Source organism: Podarcis pityusensis, assembly GCF_964106645.2.
Source record: "Podarcis pityusensis genome assembly, chromosome: 3".
Classification (NCBI taxonomy): Eukaryota; Metazoa; Chordata; class Lepidosauria; order Squamata; family Lacertidae; genus Podarcis; species Podarcis pityusensis.
Window position 1 is genome coordinate 28,395,500 of NC_138026.1, and position 21,925 is coordinate 28,417,424.

The 21,925-nt window shown below is 45.6% G+C and overlaps 1 protein-coding gene across 6 annotated transcripts in view; it reads left to right on the forward strand.

Annotated features, from left to right (window-relative positions):
- The window catches only part of ASAP2 (ArfGAP with SH3 domain, ankyrin repeat and PH domain 2), a 505,514-nt gene that overhangs the window by 442,078 nt on the left and 41,511 nt on the right, over window positions 1-21,925 (forward strand). For all 6 annotated transcript variants that reach the window (XM_080999021.1, XM_080999023.1, XM_080999024.1 and 3 more), the window contains exons 5-9: window positions 403-452; window positions 6,440-6,569; window positions 10,241-10,326; window positions 18,811-18,886; window positions 19,542-19,628. In XM_080999021.1, coding sequence (XP_080855147.1) covers window positions 403-452; window positions 6,440-6,569; window positions 10,241-10,326; window positions 18,811-18,886; window positions 19,542-19,628 — 429 coding nt within the window. The remainder of the gene's footprint in view (window positions 1-402; window positions 453-6,439; window positions 6,570-10,240; window positions 10,327-18,810; window positions 18,887-19,541; window positions 19,629-21,925) is intronic.

Sequence of the window (21,925 nt, forward strand, 5' to 3'; positions counted from 1 at the left end):
TTGGCCAACAGAGGAGATGGGGTGAAAAGACTCCAGGGAGTGTCTGCAAGATAGGAAATAGCATATAAATGGAGTGGAGATTCACAGCTGCTTTGCTCCTTTAGACCCAGCTATCTCTCAGATACTTTGAGTTACCCAGCGTTCACGTTGGTGTTGAGCAGGTGCTTGGGTCAGTCTACTGATCTTTGCTCCCACAGAAATCAATGGAGGGTGTATGTTGGACTTCCTGTTGGTTAATCTCCCACTGAATGGATGTCATTAGAAGCTTAGGGAAAGAATCAAAACCCGTGGGTGTTCAAAGGGTGACAAAGGTGTTCTGACTGCAAAAATAAATAAATACTGGTTTGGGTGATTTGAAGGATGCTTCAGAATGAACCTTTAAAAAATGTTTGTTTTTTGCAGGATCTGAAGAAACCTTTTGATAAAGCATGGAAAGACTATGAAACAAAAGTGTATGTATTTTCTTTCTGTCAAATAGCAGTAATTTGGATTTGTTGCTAAATAGCTGTACATTTGTTCAGAAGGAAGAGCCACTTCATTCACCGCACTCAGGACTGCGTAGAGTTGCAACCCAAGTTTTTAATTCATGAAGGATTTAGGTCAGTGCAGTTCCAGTTTAGCTACCTGAGACTGATCCAGTCATGTGTGTGTTTATTACTTAATGGCTTGAAGCTGAATTGGTTAGGTGGCTTAGTTGAAAGGTGTGTTGTGCAGAGGTGAGGCAAACTGATATAAAAAATTACGTCACTGCTTGAGCCGCAGTGTCTGACATCTGCAAACCATCATTTGATGATACAGTATTTGAGTGGCAAACATGTTTCAGTCCCCTTGAAATCAGAGGGACTTTATATACTTTCTAATTATTGATTATCACTTGGTATAACTTCTTTGTAAGGGTTTTGTTTTTTTTAAAAAAATTTATTAGTTGAAAACATATGTGTGCTAATACCTTACCAGAAGTACTTAGTATGCTCTTTATATGTGCTTGCATTGGTTTTGTATGATTTATACTAGTTTCCTGTTCATGAGCTCTCAATACCAGATTCCTAAACTGCTATTTTGAGAGGTTAGCACTGGCTGAGAAACGGGACGACACCAGTATAGAAAATGAGGAAATCTCAAAGGTGCACAGGAATCTCTTTGTTTATCAAGGCCCAGGGCATTTTGAGTCAAGGAACTTCCTCAGGAGCAATTAAGAAACAAATACTTTCTCATGTAAAAACCATTTTGAATGTGCCTGTGTCTTTTAACATATGGACGCGTTATTTTGCTTTTTAACAATTGTGCATGACTGTTTCAAAAGAATACGTAATTTGGCTAAGTCTTTAGCACAGGAACAGTAAAATACATCAAGGTAAAGTCACCCAATGCTGCATGATTCTAGCTTTAAAAAACCCCTGAATAGGTACTGAGATGAAATAAGAGTGGAGCAACCACTGGGAATCCTTCTCATTGTATGAACTTGTTGGTGCACAATGCTGAAAATTTGCTTTGCAACTCAGAATCTTATTACTGTGCAGTGTAGTGGGCCTTTCAGTGATAAATCGATTGTGTCAGGAAAGATTAGTTTCCTTCAACGTGTGTAGCAGGTGAAGGGAGAGAAATCCTGCTGGTTTAGCTTCATGTTGCTACAACACTTTTGTTGGCATCCATCTTTCTTGAGAGACAATGCATTGCACCTCCAGGGGTGAAGTCAAACCACTCTGTTGGCAGCACTGAGTTGACCTCCCTGAGGTGCAAGCCTGGGCAGTGTGTTTGGAGGTCCTGAGCTGCCCAGACAAAAACACCCACAAACCCCTCTCGGCCTTGCTGATGTGGTTCAAAGGAAATCAGAGCAATACGTTTGGCTGCAGGAGTTGCCAGAAGGAGGCGTGCAAGGCACCATGCAGCCATCTTAGGCACGCCACTCTGGATTTGTGTTGGGTTTACTCCTCAGCCTTTCTTCTCCCAAAGATACCCTGCAAGGCAACGGAGGTTTAGGATCAGAGTTTTCCTTCTCCTGCATGGGCTACCTTCCAGGTTGATGAGCCCCATCTGCCCCTGGCACAGAAAACCAATTTTGTATTTAATACTCCTTTTGTAAAAATAAGAGAAGTAGAGTTTTAAGGGGACAGTCAAAGGATGGAAAAGGGTCTAGGAGACCAGTAGTCACTGTAGACAAAAGCGGCAGGAGGAATACAGAGCCATGCAGGGCATGAAAGCTCCATCTGTTAGCCACTGGAAGCCATTGTTAAATTTTCTACCTTGTCCAAGGCTTCTCCAGAGTTTGTCTGCTTGTTGCCAAATTTACCTCTGTGTTCAAGGAAGTGAAATCTGTTAGTTTATTTAATATATATTGGAGGCAGTGATGTTTGGAGGTGATGCAATGATCACATAATGAGACCATAGAACAATGGTGAAGTTGACAGTAGAATAGCTGTGTTGATAACACAATGCCTAGCAGAATAGCAATAACATCAGTAAAAATGGTCAACAACTATTTCAGCACCAAAGCAAACCAGAAGCACATTTGTATGCCCCCCCCCAACGAAAGTTGAGGTTTTTGGGGTGAAAGATGGCGTGCCCAGTAGCAGCTCCTTCATTTGGACGGTGTTGTTATTGCAAATCCATGGAATACTTTAAGACACTCTTCTATGATGTTTTCTCTTGAGAGAGCTTCCCTACTCCCTTCTACCATGTTATGTGAATTGGAAGTCCTAAGCAAAAAAGCTTTTTAGGCTACAGGAGGCCTTTGGATGAGATGGCCTTGTCTCCCTCCAGCAATATTCACACCACTTTGCGCAACGTCTGATGTGGGTTTTTTATTTAAAAGCCTGGTGTGCTTCCCACTCTCCATGCAGTACTGCAGTACATGTTTCCTTGAAAGCTCACAAACAAAAAGCTCCCCTTCTGCCTGCAGCAAGGCTGCCATCACTTTTTATTATACGCGGATGAAATACCAGCCTCTTGGTGATGCGTTTGTGATTGCACTAAAGGAAAAGCTACTTCTGACAATGCCTCGAAGTGGTTGTTGCAACAGTACTATTCAATACTTTATGATAAAAGTGCCAGTAATTAACTGTGGACCTGTGAGTAGGTCTGGCTGGGTTTAAAATCTGAGTGCTCGCTTTGCCTTTGTTCTGCTAGACTGTCCTTTATAAGATTGAACATTAACAGCATGGTATGCAGACAAAGCATATACAGTAGAAGAAAATAATTTGCACTCTCAGCAGACAGGAGGGAGCTGTAAACTCAGAGCACGTGTTTTGCATGCAAAAATGCCATGCCCAGTCTTTGGCATCTTCTGGAAGGACTGAGAAATGCCCTTGTCTGTAGCTCTAGAGAGCCTCCTAGTCAGTATAGACAACAAGTGAGCTAACTGGACCAGCTGGCTGATTCTGTAGAGGGCAGCCTCCTACATTTCTATGGCTTCCCAAGCTCGAGTGTGCCTTCTCACTAAAACTTGATATTGTGACAAACTGCCTCTTCCGTGCTTCAGATGCCAATTATGTACCAGAATTCTTGAAGAAGACCCTGGTTTGCTATGACGTCTGCTTCTTAAGCATTATAAAAGACTCTACAATGAGCTTTCAGAATACAGTGGAACCTTGATTCTCGAACTTGATTCGTTCCGGAAGTCCGTTCGACTCCCGAAACTGTTCAAAAACCAAGGTGTGGCTTCCTATTGGCTGCAGGCGCTTCCTGCACTCAAGCGGAAGCTGTGTCGGACGTCTGGCTTCCGAAAAACTTTTGAAAAATGGAACACTTATGTCTGGGTTTTTGGCATTCGGGAGCCGATTTGTTCGACAACTAACGTGTTCGAGAACCAAGGTATGACTGTATGGAGTTATGAACTTTCCTTTTGAAATCGTTTCCCTGCTTCCTTTCACCATGTTCTGTAAATCCGAATCAGAAAGCTTTTTAGGCTGACCGAGGCCTTTAAGTGAAATGACTCTTTCTCCCTCCAGCAATATCCCAGCTCTTTTGTGGAACTTTTGCAGCACAAAAGCCTTTAAAACAAACAGACAAAAAAGCCCCTCTCTTGCCTGCAGCAAGAGTACGTCACTTCCTTTTTCATAGATCTGAGTTATGTTGCCAGAAAGAAAAAATTGCTGTGCTCAGAGGCAACTCTTGGAAAGTACCTTGTGCTAGAGGACTATAGTAAACGTGCCCATGTTAAACATATAACAAACATCATTTGAACAATAAATTATTCCGTAAGGAGCTGGTTTGTTTGTTTTTTTACATAGCTGCTGTGTACTCCTTCCAAGAATTCAGTTTCCAGAGAGAGAGAAGGAGAAAGATAATACTTGGGTTTCTGTGCTGCCTGTGTAAGATTGGCTCCAGACATCCTCTTTAACAGAAATTATATAAATTGATGATTAGTTTGCCCAAGGGGTTGAATTGCAACCCTGGAGATTCTGTATATTCTTTACTCCTTGTAAGCAATGGAGGTTTAATTAAATGCATCCACTGCTTTGGTTCAGTAGCCTTAGATGACAGCGGATAGTAACTAAAACGGTAAATAGTGTTTCCTCTGCCCTTGTACGCAAACCTTCCTTTGGTCTTGTTTTTAAGAAACAAACTGTTGACCCTTTCACAATGGCCTGGTGCAGAACTATAATGCCTAATCTCCTGTCTATGGGTTAGCAGTCAGGATAGCACCTGGCAACCTTGTGCACCCCTCCTCTTGCTTAGCCATTCCTTATTCCATTTCAGAGCTAACTATGGTTAGCATTACATGTGTTCCGGTGTTCATGCTATTTGCAGGTAGCCCAAACCACAGTTGGCGGACCCACTTCTAATCCAACTACGGTTATTGAAAACGCAAGCGTAGAGGGAAATGATTGCCTATTGTGTTCTCTGATAACGTTGCCAGAACTAAGAATGCAAGATTGGGAATGGAGTATTTTACTTCCTTAGTGCCTTGTGCTGTTAAAATGGTCTGAAGCATCCACATTTGAGGAAATGATGACAGTACGGATGTCACCCATTATGTCAGTTCTTATGCAAGTGTATAACAGATGCAAACGAAGGAATCTGTGCTGCCTACATTTTCTGAATAAAAAAGCCTTTCTCAGCACTTCTCTACGCTGCACGGTTTTGCATATGTCTGAAATTATAGATATGTATGAAAATGTTGAAATACCAGACACAGGCTTGTGCCTAGAGCATCCTAGCGCAACAAGTCCCTTCCTGAATCACAGAAGTGTGACTCATACCTTGTGCCCTGTGTCAGTATGCATCCTTTTTATACTGAGCCTAATTCCCTCTTTTAAGAATCTGCCCCTCTGCAATTCCTGGGTACAAATAATTTTAACAAATACAACGTGCCTTTGATTTTTATCGCATGTGGTTCAGTGGCTTCAGCGGGAACCAGTAAACACAAATGTCAGTGCAAAATGAAGACTCCTGCCCCCTAATCCCAGTAACCTAGTTATGTGTTGTAGATTTTGGTGTTGCTGTTTTGTTCTCTGCTGCACTACTGCTGCCCATGTTGGTTGACAGTGACCTTTGGGTAATCAGGGCAGCTTGCTTACTAAGACTCGGAAGCCTCCAACCCAGCCCTTCTGGCTTGCATTTGCAATGTCAAGTTGGCTCAGGAACAGGAAGGGAAGACAGCTGTGCTCTGGGATGATGGGGGAAGGGTTGGCTTCATTCAAAGAAAGTAAACTCGGCCCGACAAGGGAGCGCTGTGTAAAGCTGGCTCACAGAACTGGCTAAGGAAGTGTAGCAGCTGAAAAAGAGTGTGTAATATGTGGACTGTGTTGTGAGGATTGTTTGCCACTTAGTTGTAAAATGTTCCATTAACTACTTCTTGAGGATTGTGAGGTAACTTAGTGAAGAAATTTTATAATCTTAACACACAGAGGTGGTCAACTGGGTTTGGCTTCAGAGATATCTTAATTCGCAGTGGACTCCATCCACCTTTCAGTGTCTCAACGTTTCGTTAATAAGTGATTTGGGGTTGTTGTTTTTTAGCTCATTGTTTCGTTCGCAAGGACAAGAATGAGTGCCTGTGTGTCTCTTTTGTAGATCCTTTATTGTACTGGTATCTCATGCATGTTTTTAAAAGGCTATTACCAGTCCCACTCTTCAGAGAGTATTTCAGAAAACCATTTTGTTCCCTAGACCCTACACCTAGTTGATGATGGCGTCATACTATTCAAGGGCTCCATAGCTGTAAAAAAGGGAAACCGATTTCACACCTGCAGCTCAATACGGAATTTAGCAATTCCTGTGCAGGTTGGCCTGATTTTAGTGAGGAGCATTTTAGTTTGAGCGTAAAACTCTGTTGATCTGGAGCTTAGTACTATTGAGCTCAGCAGGACGGCTCCACTATACTGGGTGGGTTGCCGTTTAATTTAGAGTGTCGAGCACAACCCTGAAACAAAACCGAAACAAGAGAAAGAATGAGGTTTCAGGCTGATGGCCCTTTTGTTGGTTCTCTTCCACACAGGACAAAAATAGAGAAAGAGAAAAAGGAGCACGCTAAATTACACGGGATGATACGTACAGAAATAAGTGGGGCTGAAATAGCAGAAGAGATGGAGAAAGAGAGGCGGTTCTTCCAATTACAAATGTGTGAGGTAAGAGTGAACATTTTATTTTATTTTTATTTTCTGTGGCAAGTGCTGAAGGGAATTTTGAAGCTAACCTGGATGGTTCCAGTTTTAGGAAGGAATTTCTTGCTTTTTACGCAGTTATTTTATCAATCATAAACTGGCATCACATGAAGCTTTTGTGTGTGTTCGTGTGTGTGCACGCAGATTATAAACAAACCAAATAGGCAAATCCTTTATGCAACCATTCCCATCCTAGGCTTAGGGGATTGTCTCCTGCGCCCATTCAAGTTGCCATCTGCTGCAGTATTGTTGAGAGATGGGGAAAAATAAAATCTCATTTTATTTGGTTAAGTAGGGAAATTTAACAGCTGTTGGGAAAGAGCTGTTCATGCCCTGAAGGGCTGCAATGAATTTGCTGCCTAGGGATTGTTCTGTAATGGTTTGGTTTCAAACTTGGTTGCTCTTTGGTTTTGTGTGGCAGTAGCCCTGTGTGGATTGTCCTTGAATCCACCATTAGTAGGACTGGGAATGTTCTACCTTCGAGTTCCCCTCGCCTCAGTGTAGTTTCTCTTTTCACTTCTCACGTGCCAATTCTCTCCTCACATTTCTGGGCAGCTCTGATCATAGTTTGCAAACTATGGTTGACAGTAACCTGCAAACTATTGTTTGAAATAATGGGTTGGAGTTGGCTTGTAGTTTGGGGGCTACACAGTTTACCTATTTGGTTGTTGGAGCAAACTATATATGTAGAATAAACAGAAATGGAGGAGAGAAAATAAACATAAAAGGAGCCTTGCTGGATCAGGCCAATGACCCATCTAGTTCAGCATCCTGGCCTCATAATTGCCAGCTAGATGCCCATGGGAAGCTCACAGAAGGAAGCTGAGTGGGCCTGCATTCTCCCCATTTGTGATTCCCAGCAAGTGGTATTCAGAGGCATAGTGCCTCCAACATAGGCATTGTGGCTAATAGGCACTGATGAAAGGTAGAGATACAACACTGAGCTCTTAGCCTATGTCTGTCCCTCCAGACCATGATCTGAGGATTGTCTGAGTCGAACTGGTGTAGCAGAATATCTTCAGATTTGACAGTGTTAAGTTTCTTCAACTTGAAAGAATTTGACCAAGCGGATAATAATAATAATAATAATAATAATAATAATAATAATAATTTATTATTTATACCCTGCCCATCTGGCTGGGCTTCCCCAGCCACTCTTGGCAGCTTCCAACAAATTATTAAGATACAGTAATCCATCAAACATTAAAAGCTTCCCTAAACAGGGTTGCCTTCAGATGTCTTCTAAAAGTGTGGTGGTTGTTGTTCTCTTTGACATCTGGTGGGAGGGCGTTCCACAGGGTGGGCACCACTACCAAGAAGGCCCTCTGCCTGGTTCCCTGTAACTTGGCTTCTCACAGTGAGGGAACCGCCAGAAGGCCCTCGGTGCTGGACCTCAGTGTCCGGGCACAACGATGGGGGTGGAGACGCTACTTCAGATATACTGGACCGAGGCCATTTAGGGCTTTAAAGGTCAGCACCAACACTTTAAATTGTGCTCGGAAACGTACTGGGAGTCAGTGTAGGTCTTTAAAGACCGGTGTTATGTGGTCTCGGCAGCTGTTCCCAGTCACCAGTCTAGCTGCCGCATTCTGGATTAGTTGTAGTTTCCGGGTCACCTTCAAAGGTAGCCCCATGTAGAGCGCACTAATAGGATGACACCTATAGGAGTTTAGAAGCAGAAAACACTTGCATGGCGAAAATTAAGGCAGAAAGTTGGGGAGTTTTAGACACCATAAATAATATAAAAAGATGTGTTAGGAGCTCTGTGACATAGAGAGATAATTTTAATGTGTGGATTTGGGTTTGTTCTGGTTTTCCTTCTCTGGTATCTTATCTGCCACCATATAAAAATACGAATAACTTTTCAGTCCTAAAATATCCACCAGAAATATAGCAGCTCCCAATGTGGTATTGTAAGGTAGAAAAGTAAGAAAAAGCACTTGGTGTGTGTGCATAAAAGCTTATTGCAAGTCATATATAGTTTCTGTGGTACAGTCAAACCTCACTTGTCAAACTGTTTCCAAACGCTTCCAAAATGTTCGACAACCGAGGTGCGGCTTCCGATTGGTTGCAGGAGCTTCCTGCATCCAGCGGAAGCCGCATCGGATGTTCAGTTTCCGAAAAACGATCAAAAACCAAAGCATTTACTTCCAGGTTTTCGGCGTTCGGGAGCTGAAACATTCCGAAACAGGTGTTCAGAATCCATGGTTTGACTGTATTTTTAATAGGGCTTCCAAAATGAAGAGTAGTTGATACTGTGTTCACATGAACAAAGCTGATTAGTGCTAGACGCTTAGGATCAATATACTTGGTCTTAATTTGTGAGGAGCTACTAAAGAAGATTTGTTTGCGCAGTAAATTAAACTTGAATCTGCTGTGCTGGAGACCTTACATGTAGTAAATTAATTAAAGGAAGATGGAATAGCAGCACCAATGCAGTCCCTTGCTTACATGAGCTGGGTGCCCACAGGGTTCCTTTACCTTTTCCTTTTACCATGTGCCCACATTCATGGTGGGTGAGATACCATGATCAACAATACAATCGTAAATCCACTCTGTTCAGTGTGACTCTCATACATTTCAACTAAGCTAATTTCCAAGCAAGTACAGTGGTACCTCGGGTTACAGACGCTTCAGGTTACAGACTCCGCTAACCCAGAAATAGTACCTCGGGTTAAGAACTTTGCTTCAGGATGAGAACAGAAATCGTGCTCCAGCGGCGCGGCAGCAGCAGGAGGCCCCATTAGCTAAAGTGGTGCTTCAGGTTAAGAACAGTTTCAGGTTAAGAACGGACCTCTGGAACGAATTAAGTACTTAACCCGAGGTACCACTGTATGCTTTAGATGTTAGGGCCAAACTACAACTGAAGTTGAAGACTTAGGTAGCCTTCATGTCATGTTAAATTAAATACCAGGTCTTATTCATATATTAAAAATGTCCCCAGTACTCCAGAGAATTATGGATATAATCATCTGAGAAATCCTCGGTGTTGTGCCACAAATTGTTTAGAAATGCTCCTTGCTTTCAAAAGTAGTTCGTTTTATTTAAGTTATTCATTATATACTGCTTTTCAGGGGGACCTCACAAAGCAGTTCACTAAAGACAAAAAGTAGTTTGCCGTGCGGCAGAGGGAGCTGCTCTACAGTGGTGCCTCTGGTTACGAACTTAATTCGTTCTGGAGGTCTGTTCTTAACCTGAAACTGTATTTAACCTGAAGCACCACTTTAGCTAATGGGGCCTCCTGCTGCTGCGCTGCCAGAGCACAATTTCTGTTCTCATTCTGAAGCAAAGTCCTTAACCCAAGGTACTGTTTCTGGGTTAGCGGAGTCTGTAACCTTAAGCATCTGTAACCCGAGGTACCACTGTATAATAAAGCTCTGGATGTGCAGAACTAGTTCCTTGGACCATGGCCTATCGTTCCACTTGCTTACATTAGATAGCTGAAGAAAACCTTTTCAGCATTTGCTCCATCTGTGGTGGATTCCTCCCACCCCACCCACCAAAAAACGCTATTTCTTTTCTTTGAACTGTTCAGAATTAAAATGGTTTAATTGTCACTAGCTCTATGACCCTCATTCTGAAAAAGTAATTAATAATTGTTTTTGTGTGCCTTATTTATTTATTTATTTTAACAGTACCTGCTGAAAGTCAATGAGATCAAGATTAAAAAAGGAGTTGACTTGCTTCAAAACCTGATCAAGTATTTCCACGCACAGTGCAAGTACGTTCTCTATCTCTTGGTAACTGTACGCTCTCTGGAAACGTTGTTCTTCCTACTTTCTCTGACAGAATAGTAGCACTAATGTTTTTTTGGAGGTGACATGTACAAATCTGTCAAGCTCAGCTGTACGTATATTTCACTACTGTTCTTCCGTCAGACTGAATGGTTTAAAAGGTCAATTATGGTCGGCTGGGTGTATTATTTCAAATGAAATGAGGCGTTGGGCTCAGATAATACCAAGCCATGCAGTTGTCTTTCATTCGTAATTTCCACATGGCCATTTGGCATGATTAGTAATCTGCGAAAAGGAATGAGGCATGTCAGCTATACCACCCTTCGTATTTTGCAGAATGTGTCTAGCGACTGACAGGAGTTCTGTTTCACAGGGGTGGGAAAAGCACACCGTTGGGAACAGGGCGCCAAGAGCCCTGGCTTTTCACTCGTTTTTAGCATCCGCTTCCCAAAGGGTGGATGTTTTAAAAGAGGCAGTAGAGTACTTAACAGCCAGTCAAGTCACCAATACACTTTATGTAGGAAGTTGCCTTATTCTGGGACAGAGCATTGATCTATCTATCTCTCAGCATTGTCTACACATTGCTGTTCAGTGGCTGTCTGGGGTTTCAGACAGGGGTCTCTCCACCCCTGCCAGGAGGTGCTGGAAATTGTAATAATAATGATAATAATTTATTATTTATACCCCGCCCATCTGGCTGGGCTTCCCTAGAACCTGGAACCTTCTGCTTGCAGAACATATGCAGTCCCTCTGAGCCATGCCCCTTTATCGAAATACGCATTTTGTGATTTGTTCCGTTCTGTACAGTATTGTCTTTTTAGAGTGGAATCATTTTTATTGAAGCGTTTTTTTCAAATATACAGACGCAATAAAACCAAAAGCCCAGCAAAAGAAATGAAATGGCATACGGGATAAAGATCAAACAATGGGAAAGGGACAACCATAAAAATGTATTCCAAATGCATAGTATTTATCGAGCATTTCAAAAAAAGAGGCCGCTGATGGTTGTTAAGTGCCTGGTATTAACAGGAAAAATAATGTTCCACCACACAATATATAAAGTTTCAGACTTAACATTGCCCTGCAGAGCTTGAAGATGAAATGTGATCCGCCCCCCCGGTGAGATGTTCCAGACGTTTTTATTCCAAAGCAAAAGGTTTAAGTCCTGTAATGGACAATCATGCAACAACTGATTAAAAAACCCATGCATTATTTAAACGCAATATTTGTATTACTGCCTTCAAAAAGAGAAAGGAATTCTAGCCCAGTGTGTTGAACGATTAGTCAGGTGAATGAGCATGGAACCAAAGGTTTCTTCTCCAGACCTTCCTTAGTGTGATGGGACGATGAGCTGCTTGTGTGTAAAATCCTAGTCCCTCAGAGTTTGGTCAAGTTTGCAAACCTCTGTCTGTAACGGAGCCCCTTAAACATGGCTCCGTCAGTCGCTGGCAGATTCCGACAGTGGTTGCTTTCGGAATCGCTTCCAACATAAAAGCTCCTTAACGGAAACACGTCTTCTGGACTCTCTGCGTGACAGTTTCCGGCGAGGAGTGGGTGTCCCTACAGGAGGTCCTGAAACCTCCCCACTGTTTTCGCTGGAAGTGTCTCTGAGCCATCCCTCCAGCTCCCTTTCCCTCAGCCCAGCTCCTCTCCCCCTACTGGTTCCCTCTTCAGCTGCTGAGTCTCTCCCAACCTGTGTGAGCCCTTTCACTTCCCTTCCTTCCGATGGCAGTTCCCTGACATCCACCTCCCCTCCAGGGCCCCCTTCATCCCCTCTCGCCCCCTCCTCTACGGGCGGTGAGGAGGCAAAACCCCGGAATGAACTTCCTTCATCTTCCGATGTCCCGAACACTTCTCTCCACCTGTTGCGGTTCCTGGTCTCGAAGTACTCCTCCTCCTCAGAGTCCATCTCCCCTTCCCCTTCCGATTCCGAGAATCCTTCCAACTCCTCCTCCTCATCGGTGGTCCCAAAGTATTCCCTCCGGAACCTCTCCACAGGCTGAGGTTTCCTTGGGAACCTTTGATGGAACGTTTCTATCAATACCTCGTCATTGATATCTTCTGCCATTACCCAAGTGTTTTCTGACTCCGGTTCTCCTTCCCACGCTACCAAATACTCCACCTGATCCCCCTTCCATCTGGCGTCGAGGATTTCTGCCACATGGCTGCTGCATTCCCTTTCTTCTATGACCGGTCCCCGAGTGGCCATCCCTTCTCGTCCCCCCTCATACGGTGACAGTAACGACCTGTGAAATACTGGGTGCAGTTTCATGTGGTTGGGTAACCGGAGCCTGAAAGCCACTGGGTTGACCTGTTGAATGACCTCAAAGGGACCCAATCTCCTGGGTCTTAATTTCTTACAACCTCCTTTGAACGGCAACCCTTGGGTTGACAGCCACACCCTATCTCCCACCCTTAAGGTTTCACCTTCCCTTCGGTTCTTGTCTGCCTGCCTCTTGTATTCTTCCTTCGCCCTTTCTAAGTTGAGTTGGAGCTGACGATGGATTGCTTCCATTTCTTCTACAAAATGCTCGGCTGCCGGGACACCCCATCTCTCCCCTTCTCCCCCTGGGAAAGCCCTGGGATGACACCCATAATTAGCCAAGAAGGGGCTCATCCCTGTGGACACATTCTCGGCATTGTTGTAGGCAAATTCCGCCAGCGCCAACTTTTCTACCCAGTCATTCTCTCTGTCATTGACATAACACCTCAGGTATTGCTGGAGGACCCCGTTTGCTCTTTCCGCCTGCCCGTTGGTTTCAGGGTGCCGGGCAGTCGAAAAGTTGACCTCCACCTGCAGTAAGCTCATGAGCTTCCTCCAGAACCTGGAAGTAAATTGTTTTCCTCGGTCTGAGACCACCCTCAATGGCACCCCGTGCAACCTAAAAATGTGTTCTACAAATAACTTCGCTGTCTCTTCCGCCGTGACTGCATGCGAGCAGGCTACAAAGTGGCACATCTTTGTTAGTAGGTCTACCACCACCATGATGGCTGTTTTCCCCTTGGACTTCGGCAGATCAGTCATAAAATCTATCGACACTGCCTCCCAAGGTCGTTCTGGGGTTGGTAAGGGTTCTAATAGCCCCGCCGGTGCCCGCCTCTCCCCTTTGGCTCGCTGGCATTGCTCACACCCTCTTACATACTCCCGTACATCTTCCCTCACCTTAGGCCACCAAAATTCCCTGGTGACCAACCACATGGTTTTGTGTTGTCCAAAATGCCCCGCCGTGGGGCTGTCGTGCAACTGCTTGAGTACCCTCCCCCTTAAGTCTCCTTCAGGGATATACAGTGCCCCTTTGTAATACAAAGCTCCATTTCTTTCCTCGAAACCCCCTGGTTCCTCTCCCTCACCCCTAAGACCTCTGAGCTTATTCTGGGCGTATTCATCATTCTCTGTTTCCTCTACCAGTTCTCTTTGTCCCACCAATGCCGCCCCACACACCCAGCGGTCCTCTGGAATGACATGTCTCTCTTCGGGTGCTCCCTCCTCCTCCAAATATTCAGGTTTGCGTGAGAGAGCGTCCGCCCTAATGTTCTCTGGGCCTGGCACGTAACAAATCTCAAAGTTAAATTTGGAGAACTCCTGGGCCCATCTCACTTGCCGTTGGTTGAGCACTCGTGCCGTCCTCCAATACTCTAGGTTCTTGTGGTCAGTGCACACTTGCACCTTATGTTGTGCGCCAATTAGCAGGTGCCTCCATCTCCGGAACGCCTCATGAATGGCTAGTAGTTCTCGGTCATACACCGTGTAGTTCCTCTCGGATTTGTTCAGCTTTCGCGAAAAAAAGGCACACGGTCTCCACTCTGACTCCTCCTTCCCTGGCTGCAGAAGCACCGCCCCAATCGCTCTGTCTGATGCGTCAGTTTCCACTCTCATCGGTTTTTGTAAATCCACATGCAGGAGTTGTTGTTCCGAGGCGAAGGCCCTTTTTAGTTCCTCAAATGCTCGCTCCGCCTCCTCAGTCCAAACGAACTTCTTCTTACTGCTGAGACAGTCCGTAATGGGCGCCGTCAGGTGGGCAAAGTTTCGGATGAACTTACGATAGAAGTTCCCAAATCCTAGGAACCTCTGCACATCCTTCCTTGTTTTGGGTGTTTTCCATTCCAGCACCGCCTGGACCTTGCCGGGATCCATGGCCAATCCCTTGTCTGACAGGCGATACCCCAGGAATTCCACCTCCTTGGTATGAAACTGACACTTCTCCAGTTTCACCCACAGCTGGTTGGCTTGCAGCCTGCTCAACACTTCTCTGACGTCTCTCACATGCTGCTCCTCATTCTCAGAATACACCAACACGTCGTCTAAGAAGGCCACACAATTCTTGTAAAGCAAAGGCCCCAGGACGTGGTTCATAAACGATTGAAAGCACGCGGAGCCTCCTTGTAGGCCGAAGGGCATAACTAAATATTCAAATGCCCCCAAAGGGGTGAACATGGTGGTTTTCCATTCATCCCCCTTCCTTATTCGTATCAGGTTGTACGCCCCCCTTAGGTCCAGTTTAGTAAAAATCTTTCCCTTCCTGACCCTTGTCAAAATGTCGTCAATCCTGGGCATAGGGAAAGCCACTGGTTCTGACACTGCATTTAAGGCCCTGAAGTCACACACAAGCCTCGGCTTGTTCGTGTTTTTTTTATCCACAAAAAACACTGGGCTGCCCCCCACCGCCCTGGACTCTCTGATGAACCCTCTCTTCAGGTTCTTGTCAATGAACTCTCTTAGCTCCTGCATCTCTCTGTCTGACATGGCGTACAGCTTGCCTACAGGGAGCTGTGCCCCAGGGAGTAAATTGATTTGACAGTCAAAGGGTCTATGCGGGGGTAATTGGTCAGCTTCCCTTTCGCTGAAGACGTCGCGGAGATCTGCGTATTGTCGTGGTACCTTCACGTTCTCCGTTACTTCAGTCCCTGCTAGGGTGGCTTGGGCCCCTGCCAAACCCTTTCCCTCTTTGCAGTGTTCTAAGCAATGTGCTGAACCAAAAGAAACCACTCTCTGATGCCAGCCCACCAGCGGATCATGTAACGCTAGCCAGCTCATCCCCAATATAATGGGAGCTCCTCCCAAGGTGGCCACATTAAACGCTATCAGTTCGGTGTGCCTTGCCACCTTCATTATCATTGGGACGGTCTGCAAGCTGACTTCTCCTCCCAACAGCTCCCTGCCATCGATCGTGGTCACCTGCAGGGGGTTGCTTAAAGGGATCGTCTGTATCTGGTGTTCAGCTGCAAACTCTTTGCTCATGAAATTGCAGGAGCTGCCTGAGTCCAACAGCGCCTTTATCTTTAGAGGGTGTCCGTTTGGCAGCTCTAGCGCCACTTCTATCACTAGGGCGGGTTTAGGAGGTTCTGGCGTGGGCACTTTCACTGCTCTTTGGCCTGACTGCTGTGCCCCGACGGTGGCAGCCAGGCGTTGGCTTTTACTTGCTTCGGTATTTCTTCCTCTCTTCCCTCCACAGCTCCTACCATCCCTTGCCATTCCTTCCTCTGGGGGCAGACTCTGGCAAAGTGACCTGGCTGTTGGCAGAGATAGCATTTCCGGGCGCCTTTTCCCTCCTTCTTTCCCCCCTCACTGGGCTTTGAAACTGCGCGCGCGCGCGCTGTTCCGATTTCCATCGGCTCTGCCGGCGGGAAAGTTGGCTCTGGAATGTCTGGAATGCGGAACTCCTTCCAACGTTCCCCCTTCCCTTCCCGCCTCTCCAATGCTCTCGCCTCCTGGCGCGCTCCTATGGTCAGCGCTGATTTGGTCAGCTGGTCCATAGACTCCGCCCTGGGCGCCCGGGAAAGTTCGTCTTTCACAGCCGAAGAAAGCCCTTCTTCAAAAAGCATTTGAATGGGTTCCGCCGATAGATCCCACCCCAATTTATGGATCAACATGGTGAATTCAGTCCAGTACTCACGGACAGATCGGCTCCCCTGTTTGCAAGCCATTAACTGTCTGCGGACCACTCCCTGTTCAATATCGCTGGAAAACATCAGATCCATGGCGCGAAAGAACTTCATCGTGTCCTTTAGGACGTCACTATTCGCTGCCATCAGGGGTCTAACCCAGTCTCTCGCCCCCTTTTCAAGATGCCCAATCACGAAAGCCACTCTTGATTCCTCGTCAGGGAATTCATCAAACTGCAGATTGAGGGCATATTGCATCTCTGTCCGAAAGCCATGATAGTCTTTGGGCTCCCCCCCAAACTTCTGCACCAATCCTGGTACCTTTCTGACGAGCTGGGTGTCTTTCCCCTTTTTGTCTGCATCCTGAGCCCTCCTCTCCTCAAGCCTCGCCGTCTGCAGCGCTAGCTGGACCTCCAACACCCGGTACCTTTCTTCCAGGCTTGGACCCGCTCCAGCTCCTGCTTCTCCGGTTCCGGCTGGGTTGCTCATGATGCCTTCTCCTGCACAAGCTGCTCACGAAGACTGTCGGAATGCTGTGGTGGGACGATGAGCTGCTTGTGTGTAAAATCCTAGTCCCTCAGAGTTTGGTCAAGTTTGCAAACCTCTGTCTGTAACGGAGCCCCTTAAACATGGCTCCGTCAGTCGCTGGCAGATTCCGACAGTGGTTGCTTTCGGAATCGCTTCCAACATAAAAGCTCCTTAACGGAAACACGTCTTCTGGACTCTCTGCGTGACAGTTTCCGGCGAGGAGTGGGTGTCCCTACAGGAGGTCCTGAAACCTCCCCACTGTTTTCGCTGGAAGTGTCTCTGAGCCATCCCTCCAGCTCCCTTTCCCTCAGCCCAGCTCCTCTCCCCCTACTGGTTCCCTCTTCAGCTGCTGAGTCTCTCCCAACCTGTGTGAGCCCTTTCACTTCCCTTCCTTCCGATGGCAGTTCCCTGACACTTAGCTAAGGTAATGCAGCGACAGGGAGAACGATAGAGCTTTGGTTCTGTATAAAACTCCCAAATCATAGATGTCTGTGGACTCCAAATGTCAATATTTCAAAGGCAAAGCCTTTGTGTCTACCAGTAGCAATAAATATAACCCTCCCAGTCAAAAGCTCCATAAGGGGCTCCCTTATGCATATGGCGCTCCGACATGAATAACGCGCTCCATGTTTCTTTGCTGTCATTCAGAGATGACCCTAACATAAAAATGGGAAGGAAAGGCCTTTCTTTTTCTGCATATCTATGGAAGTTTTTAGAAGCACAAGCAACTGCCAAGTCTAATCTAAACATGGCTTGCTTTGATGGCAGACAGAGCAATCCAAACCTCCTTTATGCTGGGGGATTTTGGGTGTGTGTGTGAGTTGAATTGTATGGAGGTGTCCCTTTGCTCAATTTTGCCAGCTGAATCAGCCTGCTGCTGGCCACCAAATGGGCAGGTGGGAAAGAGGCCAGCTGGTAGTATCCCCATCAGTAGAGGCTCATGGAAAGACCTGAAACAGAGCAAAATGGGACTGAGCTAACCCTGGATTGTGGGCCACCTGGAGCTGGTGCAGGGATCAGACACTATTGCCTCTCTCCCAACATTATTCGCCATAACTGCCAAGAGCAGATGGTGGCAGTGGCGGTGCCACTCCGCAGAGTCACACCAGGAAGGGGGAAAGGGGTTAGGATTGCATCCTTAGTTATCTACCAGATTCAGTGCATACAGTGTGAACTATTGGCACTGTTCTCACATCTCACATAAAGGCACAAAAACTGGCTTGGGTCATATATTGACTTACATGTTAATGAACCTATAGAAACCCAGGAGAATATAATATTGGCTGTAAACAACTGTTGTGTGGCCATGATCCAAAGCAGGAGTTTAAATGTGTTTCAGAAAATTACACACAAGAAGACAGAGATTTCTTTGTGGTTTCAATTGCTGCAGCTCTCTCAGGCAGCAACAACTGAAAGGCAAGCTTGCCTTATTGGGCAGAACAGCAGTGAAAATCCCCAATACATCTGTATGGGTGCTGTTCCTTTACCTGAATTTAAATGACTACTATGGATGACAGCCAGAAACTCCAGAATGAAGTCATGAAGAGCATATTTTTATTTTACGTAAGAGAGTTTTGAAACCCCTTTGTACCATTTCAGTCTTCTTGTTTTTCGTTAAGTTTGGGTTAGTTGGTAAAATAGTGATGGTGAAATATTGTTGCATCAAATATCGCAACGGGGATATTTTAATCAGCCCCTTTTCTCAAAACATCAGATAGCATTTTTCCATTTCCACATTTGAATTCTGCTCTTGTCATGAAAATCTCTAAGACAAAAATCCCACAGGAGCCCAAGAGATATAGGTCAACTGTCCTCTTCCCTAAGACTACTGAATCTTGCCTGTTCCTTTTGTTTCACAAAAAGGGTGTAGATTCCATATCGCAGAGGCACCTAAAGAAAATGTGTTTTGTGATCAAGTTTTTTTACAGATTTTCAAATTTAATTAGTGTGTTGCGTGCGCACGCACACACACTGATCAATGCTTTGTCTTTTCCATTCAGGAAATTTCAGGCATCTTAAGTTAATTTTGTACTCCTTTTTATTTTATTTTTCTTCCAAAGCTTTTTTCAGGATGGCCTGAAAGCAGTTGAAAGTTTAAAACCATCGATAGAGAAGCTCTCCACAGATCTCCACACAGTAAGTAACCATATCTCCCTCATATTACTTGTTACATTTGCATACTTTGCTTTCCAACTGGAGACTCCAGAGAGTCTCTTAAAATTAATAATAATAAAAAACAAAATAAAGCCATAAAAAGCAGCACACACCTTCACAACTTCTAAAAATTTCAGCGGGGAAAGAGATGGACCCATAAAGAAACAGTAGTCAGGAGAGAGTGGAGAATAGAATGAAAGAGAGAGAAAAGAAACACAACTTTTTAAATTATGAGCTCAAAACGGCTGTCTTGCAGATGGACAAGGTTTAGCAAACCTTGAGGAGGACCAGTAGAAAGGGCAATTTCTCACCTCACAGCAGCCATGTGATGGTATTTTAGCCAGCCAGCCAGCCTGACTCCCTCCCTCTCCTAGTTATGTCTTGCAGGGCATTTGGTCTTATTATACGACTGTTGTATGGGGCGGGGAGGAGATTGTCCAGTGGAACCAGAAGCATCTGTGTGATGGTGCCTGAGCATGTGAAGGGGAGAGCAGGGCCTTCCTGGCCTTCCCCATTCCCAAGTGTCAGTGGATGTGCTGCTTAAGGGTACAGGAACATCACCTCTGCATCAAGGTTTGTACTGACAAGTAGAAGCCCTCCCAGTTTATTTCAAGCTTCTGTTGTGTCTTCGCTGCAGATTAAGCAAGTGCAGGATGAAGAAAGAAAGCAATTAATTCAACTTAGGGACATTTTAAAAACCGCACTGCAGGTTGAGCAGAAAGAGGTGAGCATGTAAGGTGATTTAACACACTTTTTTTTTTTACTAATTTAACGGGAACATTTATAGTTTTAGTGGTTGTATGAATTTGTTCTGGGTTCAAGGTGATCTTGTTAAGGTTTCTGCAAAGCTTCTCTCCCCATCCCCACCCCTATTTCTTGCACAAAGGCTTAATTGCTTGTCTTTGTTATGGTAGAGAATCTGGAAATGTAGACTGGGGTTTTTTGTGTTTTTAAAGAAAAAATAATCTGGGAGAGTTCATGTTTTGTGTCTATGTGATGGCTTTTGGAATAGTTCCCAGAGAGGAATAAAAGTGAAAAGCAGATTTTGCCTGAACGTGTCAAATCTATGCAATTTGTTCAAAGACCAGTGCTATACAGGGATGAGGGAACTTGTGACTCTTCAGCTGTTGTTAGACCCCCAACTTGCCTCAGCCCCAGCCCCAGCCAGCATGGCCAATGCTCAGGAATGCTGGGAGTTGTGGTCCAACATCTGGAGGACTGCAGTCCCTCCATCCCTATACTATGCGGTGGGTCCTGTATCACACTTGAGTAAACTATGTGGATTTTCAGACAAAAAGCACACTTCTTCGCGGTCTCTATGCAGCTCCTCCTAAGGGTTCTGTGTCTGTGCAGAGCCTCCTTCTTTGTTTTAAAAGAAATTATATCATCAATAAGATTGTGCATATATGTGCATAACACCTTCAAGACTGAAAAACCTCTTTCACCCACATTTGCCTCTATTGAGAGAGCATTTTATTTATTATGAGATACCATCCCCTCCCCAAAGCTGTAACCTGTCGAGCTTTCTTAGAATGTTACATATGATGGATTGACTTCTGTCTTGACATTCAAGTCCATTTGCGGAGGAGACGGGACAGTTATGCGTAGAATTGTTGACTAATGAAAACTCACAAAGGGCAGTGGAGAACAGGAAGATTCTGTTGCTAAGGCAGAGGATCATTCCTTACTCAAATTAAGGGCCTTCCGCTCCCACATGTGTATAACCAGAATGATCATAACCACTGAGCAACATCTCTAGACGCAGCCAACCCCTTAGTCACCATGGGTTTCCTTCTTCTGGGGTGCACTTAGCAATGCAGTCCACATGCTGCCTTAGAGCCTTCCATTCTTCAGGAAAGATTGTGAGCCCATGGGCTTGAATTCCCTCTCCTGGGCTCCATCGCATTCCTGTGGGTTGGAGAGCTTTAAAGCAACAATTCTCCAGCTTTGAGTTTAACATACCAGCGACTTTGCTATTTCCTGTTGCCTGCAATTGGGCCCGAGGGAGCATGAAGCCCTTGGTGGCTAGAGGCTGAGTGTTTCCGGGGGTTGTGGCCCAGAGGTCTCCGGTTCAGCACGTTCATAGCCATTAAGTTCAAGTCAACGGGGCTCGAGTCCAGTGCGTCCATGGGCTTTCCCCACTAGTTCTCCCAATTTAGTTGGCCTGTCTCCCTCTTTGAAAGTGTTTAGGGTGGCTGCTTGTAAGTCACACCAGTGATTGGGTGGACTTCTGGGCATAACCTGCTAAAGAGGCAAGATTACCGTATTTTTCGCCCTATAGGACGCACTTTTTCCCCTCCAAAAATGAAGGGGAAATCTGTGTGCGTCCTATGGGGCGAATACAGGCTTTCGCTGAAGCTTGGAGAGCGAGAGGGGTCGGTGCGCACCGACCCCTCTCGCTCTCCAGGCTTCAGGAAGCTTATCAGCAAGCCTGGGGAGCCCGCGGGAGTTCCCGCAGGGCTCCCTAGGCTGCGGATAGCAGCCTGCCGCCTGGCGCGAAGGGGCCCTGAAGCAGAGCGCCCTGTGCTTCAGGCAGACATCGGCCAGCCCCACAAGCTCGGGGGACAGCGCGGAGGCGGAGTGCCGCCATACCACTGTTCCCCGACCTGGTTCGGTTTCCCCGACCTGGTTTTGGGGGGGGAAATAAAGGAATTTTTTTCCCCTTTATTTCCCCCCCAAAAAACTAGGTGCGTCCTATGGGACGGAGAGTCCTATGGGACGAAAAATACGGTACTCAACTGGAATGAAGAACATTTGGCCTCTTCAGTAGTGGAGCTTCAAATAAATCTGTAGCTGTTTACGCAGCTGTGTGTATATGGCCATATTGGTTTTTTTTGGCTTATGGTTTTCAAACCTGAGCAGGAGTTTTGGTTGAGACAAAAGGTGGTATTCAGCTAAGTGTTATCCAGAGTAGCCCAATTGAAATTAATGGACTTGATTAAGTTAGGTCCATTAATTTCAGGGGATCTGCACTAAGTAAAACTTTGTTGAATGTCGTCTAGAATGTCCCTAGGGGGACAG